Below are 3847 nucleotides of genomic sequence, written 5' to 3'. Positions count from 1 at the left end.
TTTAAACAAATAAACAAAATAGAAAGCCACACCATACGCTTTATGCATGTTGGATTTGTTAATTCCACATATGATGATCCAACAATCATTTCATAAGGTCTTTAATGATAATTCGTGATTTCAAAGAACAAATGAAGTTGTCATCCTTAGAAGCGATCTCTTTGGTAGTGACATCAACAAGCACTTAAACAGTCAATCAAAATACGTTTCAAATACAAAAACTTTAAGGAACTTTAACTAGTAATGTGTTTTACTCCATATACAAAACATACCCCTCTTATATCTCAAAAAAAAGATAAATTTGAAACAATGAGAAGGATTTAATAGTTATATGTAGTAAAAAGTAACTATTATGAAATAAATATAACAAGAGAGACTATTATGAAACATTACACCAACATATGATATTATGATGTACAATTGCCAATCGAATTCCATAAATCATAAAAGTTGTCATGAATCCACTTTCACACAAGTTATTCCCAATCCAACATATGATATCATCAAACAAACAACAACAATATCAAATGAATTTTCCAAACACAAAAAATAAAAATAAAAAATACAATAAAACGCCGAGAAACATATTACTTCCCCGTATATAAAATCTCAAAATAAACGTAAGTATGTCGATCAAGAATCAGATGAATAAACAAATTAGCAAGTTATTCCATCAACGGAATCGGAATCACATCCCTTGTTGATTCCGTTGAAGATGGCCCAACAACGATTCCGCCTTCCTTTTCGCCCTTTCCGACCCATTCTTCACCAATTCCATCAACGGAATCACAGCCCCGAGTCTACTTATACACTCAAGATTCTCACTATCTCTTTTGCATAAAGAAAGCAAGATCGAAGTGGCATTTTCTTTGTTTCTTGAAACTCCAGTTCTCATAAGATCAATCAACAATGGAATCGTCCCGGCTTTCACGATTCCAACCTTTGCTTCTTGATGGCTAGCAAGAACCGAAAGTATTGTCAACGCCTCATCCACCATACAACCACCGGAACCGGAACCGGAATCGGAATCGGAATCGGAATCACGTAACATTTTTAGCAATACGGTTATGATTCCGGCCCTCACTGCTCTCCCTTTATTCCCTTGGTAAATGCAAAGATTAAACAAAGCAGTTGCAGCATCTTTCTTCCCTCTATTGCTTCCGTTTTCAAGAAGATTAACTAATGCCGGAATTGCCCCTGATGCTCCGATTATGATTTTATTTTCATTAGCAAGTGATAAACTGAAAAGGGTAGCGGCGGAATTTTCTCTTGTTTCCATTGTTCCAACTCTAAGAAGTTGGACAATGGAGGGTACAACATTTGCCAACATTATAAGTGCTTTGTTGTTTTCGTATATAGAAAGGTTCAAAATTGAAGTGACTGCGTTTTCTTGGATAAGGGTATCTTCGGAATTTAACAAACTTACGAGAATCGGAATTGCCCCTGCTTCTGCTAAGAGGATTCGGTTGTCTGTGCTTCTTTTTGATAAAGATCGGATTTCGGACAATGCTGCCCTTCTTTCTTCAATGGAATGGCTTGAGAGATTCCGGACTATAACTTCAATGGCTTCTATGTCTTCGGTTACATCGCGAAATGACCCATCTGTCCTTTTTAGTTTCCTGTTTGTTAGTAATGTTGGTTGTTCAATGTTGTGATTGATACACCACTGTGTGATTAAACTTCTTAACACGTAGTTGGGTGTTAGAGTTGTGTTTTGAAGCTTTTGTTGAGTTTTTGGACATGTTGTGTTGCCACAATCGATCCATCTTTGTATGTATGATCTTTCATATGTCTGTAAGAATGGATAAGATTTCAGAAGTTGGAATGGAATTGAAAAGGAAAAGGTTGAACAAAGGAATGGAATCTACCTGTCCAGTGGAGACAATAACAGGATCCCTCATGAGTTCTAGAGAAATAGGGCAAAGGAAATCATCAGGAATTGCAGGGGCATCCAACTTCTTGTTTTCATCAATGTTCTTGCAAGTCTCCAATGGAGATGATGCTGATGAAATCTTGGAATCATTGGATTGATAAATCATTTCGTTTTGATTATACCCTTTTGAAAGATTTTCTTTTGAAGCACTTTCCACCTTTGTTTCTGGTTCTTGATGATTAATGTTACCCGTATTTTCTACTTGTTCTTTATCTGGGACCTGAAGTAAGGCTTGTGAAAGAATGGAAGAATTTAGGGGTTTACCATATCTTTCCCTTGCTCTTCGAAGTTGACCTCTCACTAAATCAACCTGAGGGGAAAAAAATTATTAAGAATATAAACTCCATTGATGACCAATAAGATGAGCATAAGCATAAGCATAATTGTGTTCTTACTTGTTCTTGAACTTCCTCCGAGATTTCAAAATCATCATATGGTAAGTTTGCTAATGCTTTTTCCAATTTCCATGTAACGCATTGGAATTGAAATGCGATTTTCTTGGCTGATCCTTCCTATAATCAAAAGCAATAAAGTATGAGTAACACAATAGAATCTGTATAAGGAACTGTAATCGCATGATTGATAGGATGATATTGATTAGCGATGTTATCTAAACTCAGAAATGAAAGATTTATAGAGTCGAAATTGTTTTGATTCTTTCGTGTATGTCATCAGAAAACTGATTGATCATAGATAAATTTTCACGAAAATCGAGGACAGATGTTAAAAGCATCAAGCGAATCACCAATTGACAGATTACGAACAACTCATAATTCTACCAACATTGCTAATTTTTGAAGCAATTTGATCAGATTTTAATTGAACAGAACGTTATGTAGGCTATTAATAGTATGATACGAAACGAACGATGAAGTAATACAAGTGAATTGTAATATAACCATTTGAAAGTTCAATTGAGTGGAATTAAACAATCAAATTCATCGATTCATACAAAAATTGAGACGTACTCACCGGAGAGATCTTTTGATCGAAATTGCCTGCAATTACGAGTAGCTTTTTCGCAGCTTGAAGAGTAACCGTTAGGTCAGACAAGCAAGATGAAGAAGACGACGAAGAAGCCGATTCATCCAACAACCTCAAATCCCCTTTAAAGTCCCTAATTTCCTCCAACAAATGCGACAACAAGGCCACCCTTCTACACAAATCAGTACAATCTTTCTTAAAGTCTCCATTGAATCCGGTGCCGGAGCAACGCGCAACGTCCCTGACGAGGCGGAGGAGGGATTGGATAGAGGCAAGGATGGCGGTGGAATCAACGCCGGCCATGGCTGGTAGTGGTAGCGAATTTTTGCTATGTATGGCAGACCACTATGCAAAGGAGTAGATTGAAGGATTGGGTCTTTAATAATAATGTCAAAGATTAAAATAATGTGGATAAAATTAAGGCGAGATTCTCGGAGGAAGAAGGATTATGTAAGTATTTGAATGAGTAGTTGTTGGTGTAGGTGCGTGTTCATGGTGTGAGTGTGTGAGAGAGAAATAGAAGAAGACAGTTGTAAAGGGGAATATTGTGAGGAGGATTGGAATAGAGTGGTGATTTCCTTTCTAATAATTGGATGAATTGGCTTGGCTCTTTAGGAAACCACATATATGTCTCCTACATTATTTCATAGGCTTTCTATGAAAAATTCAAACATGTAAAGGTTTTAAAGTAAAAGAGTGTAATAAGGTTTTAACTTTAGGTCCTTATAAGGTTTTTTTTTTTTTTTTTTTTTTCTACATATTACACCAACATGGTTGTTATAACCGTTTAAAAAAAGTAATAAAGTTTTAATTTTGTCCACAATAGGTCCTGAACGTCTTTTTTTTGTACATATTACACCAACATGGTTGTTATAACCGTTTAAAGAAGGATAATAAGGTTTAAATGTGTCTACATTAGGTCCCTATTTT

General features: G+C 35.8%; 1 protein-coding gene across 1 annotated transcript; it reads right to left on the bottom strand.

Annotated features, from left to right (window-relative positions):
- Positions 1 to 407: 407 nt before the first annotated feature.
- Positions 408 to 3512, bottom strand: LOC145129758 (U-box domain-containing protein 11-like). The gene is made up of 4 exons (XM_079064556.1): positions 2906 to 3512; positions 2329 to 2445; positions 1869 to 2243; positions 408 to 1792 (listed from the first exon to the last, which is right to left on the bottom strand). Exons 1-4 carry the CDS (start codon positions 3218 to 3220, stop codon positions 689 to 691), a joined length of 1911 nt encoding a protein of 636 aa, XP_078920682.1. The 5' UTR covers positions 3221 to 3512; the 3' UTR covers positions 408 to 688.
- Positions 3513 to 3847: the final 335 nt, after the last annotated feature.

This window comes from Lactuca virosa, chromosome 8 (genome assembly GCF_052849685.1).
Source record: "Lactuca virosa cultivar CGN04683 chromosome 8, Lactuca_virosa_CGN04683_v6, whole genome shotgun sequence".
NCBI lineage: Eukaryota > Viridiplantae > Streptophyta > Magnoliopsida > Asterales > Asteraceae > Lactuca > Lactuca virosa.
This window is presented reverse-complemented; position numbering and strand designations above follow the sequence as displayed.

What these genes read in the sequence shown, in the direction of transcription:
- LOC145129758 (XM_079064556.1), bottom strand. Translation starts at nt 3,220, where the DNA reads ATGGCCGGCGTTGATTCCACCGCCATCCTTGCCTCTATCCAATCCCTC. An exon ending in TCGATCAAAAGATCTCTCCG is followed by an intron (nt 2,446 to 2,905) that starts GTGAGTACGTCT and finishes TTTTGATTATAG; the next exon opens with GAAGGATCAGCCAAGAAAAT. An exon ending in TTATTGTCTCCACTGGACAG is followed by an intron (nt 1,793 to 1,868) that starts GTAGATTCCATT and finishes CCATTCTTACAG; the next exon opens with ACATATGAAAGATCATACAT.